Source organism: Plasmopara halstedii, assembly GCF_900000015.1.
Source record: "Plasmopara halstedii genome assembly, contig: Scaffold_3109, whole genome shotgun sequence".
In the NCBI taxonomy this organism is placed as follows: Eukaryota; Oomycota; class Peronosporomycetes; order Peronosporales; family Peronosporaceae; genus Plasmopara; species Plasmopara halstedii.
Genome location: NW_020190012.1, coordinates 610,458 through 611,512, shown reverse-complemented (window position 1 = coordinate 611,512; position 1,055 = coordinate 610,458). Strand labels below are relative to the sequence as shown.

General features: G+C 51.3%; 1 protein-coding gene across 1 annotated transcript; it reads left to right on the top strand.

Moving 5' to 3' along the window:
* Positions 1 to 119: 119 nt before the first annotated feature.
* PHALS_07445 (Tam3-transposase (Ac family)) lies at positions 120 to 999 on the top strand (the record flags this gene model as incomplete). The annotated part of the gene is made up of 2 exons (XM_024720910.1): positions 120 to 764; positions 838 to 999. The coding sequence occupies 2 exons, from the start codon at positions 120 to 122 to the stop codon at positions 997 to 999; spliced, it is 807 nt and encodes a 268-aa protein (XP_024586062.1).
* Positions 1,000 to 1,055: the final 56 nt, after the last annotated feature.

Below are 1,055 nucleotides of genomic sequence, written 5' to 3'. Positions count from 1 at the left end.
GCCGAGGTGGCCAGCTGTATTGTTGAAATTCTTCGCGAGTTTGGCCTGCTGGACTGTGCCGTGTCCTTTACCACTGAAAATGCTGACAACATGGTCAACGGGATGGCCAACCTATTCCCATGTTGTTTGGCAAGGTAGCGGCGGTTCATCTGCGCTGCGCAGCACGTTGCCTCAATCTGATTGTGCAAGCCGGCCTTGCTGTGGCGATGGGATCGATTGATGCCATTCGCAACTTTGTGAACTTTGTGCGCCGGTCTAGCGAGCAGAGGCAGCAGCTGAACGCGATTGCGCGGACAGTAAAGGAGGATGCGGAGCATGCAAGAGCTAAGCTACAGCTGGTGACAATTGATCGATCTGCAGATGTGGATACGCGCTGGAACTCGTGCTACACCATGCTCCAAAGTGCTATTAAACTGGAGGTGCCAATTGCGCTCTATCAGTTAAAGCACCGGGCAGAAGCTTATGGATATCCACTCTCGACATCTGGCTTCGAGAATGCAAAGGCCCTATCCAAGTTTCTTGCTCCCTTTGAAAAGATCACCACTGCTATGAGTGCAGCCTCATATCCTTCATTGCGTATGTTGGTGACGTTCTTCCAGTTCGAAAAGAAGCACATTGACAGTACCCTTGCAGAAACAGACAATGCAGCCTTCAAAAGCGCAGCTCAAGCAATGCAGACCAAGCTTGCTAGCTACTATGGGTTGGTTGTTTCATTGCCTGCTTTGATCGCGAATTGTCTGGATCCTAGATACCGCCTGAAGAACGTTCCCGATGGAGATCACGCTCGCATTGTCGCAAAGATCTGTAGCGACTCCATTGCTCTAAGGAAACAGTCAGGCGCCAAGGGAGTCGGTTGCGAAGACGCCGATGACGTTTGAGGAGGAGCTTCATCGCGCTGATGTCCAAGCTGCAGCTGCCCCGGTCATCATCCAGCAGCAACTGGACGTCTACCTCAAGATGGAAAACAAGTCATTCAGTGCTGATGTACTTCAGTGGTAAAAAGTTCACGAGCGATAGTTTCCTGCTCTTGCTACGATCGCCCGCTTGTACCTCAT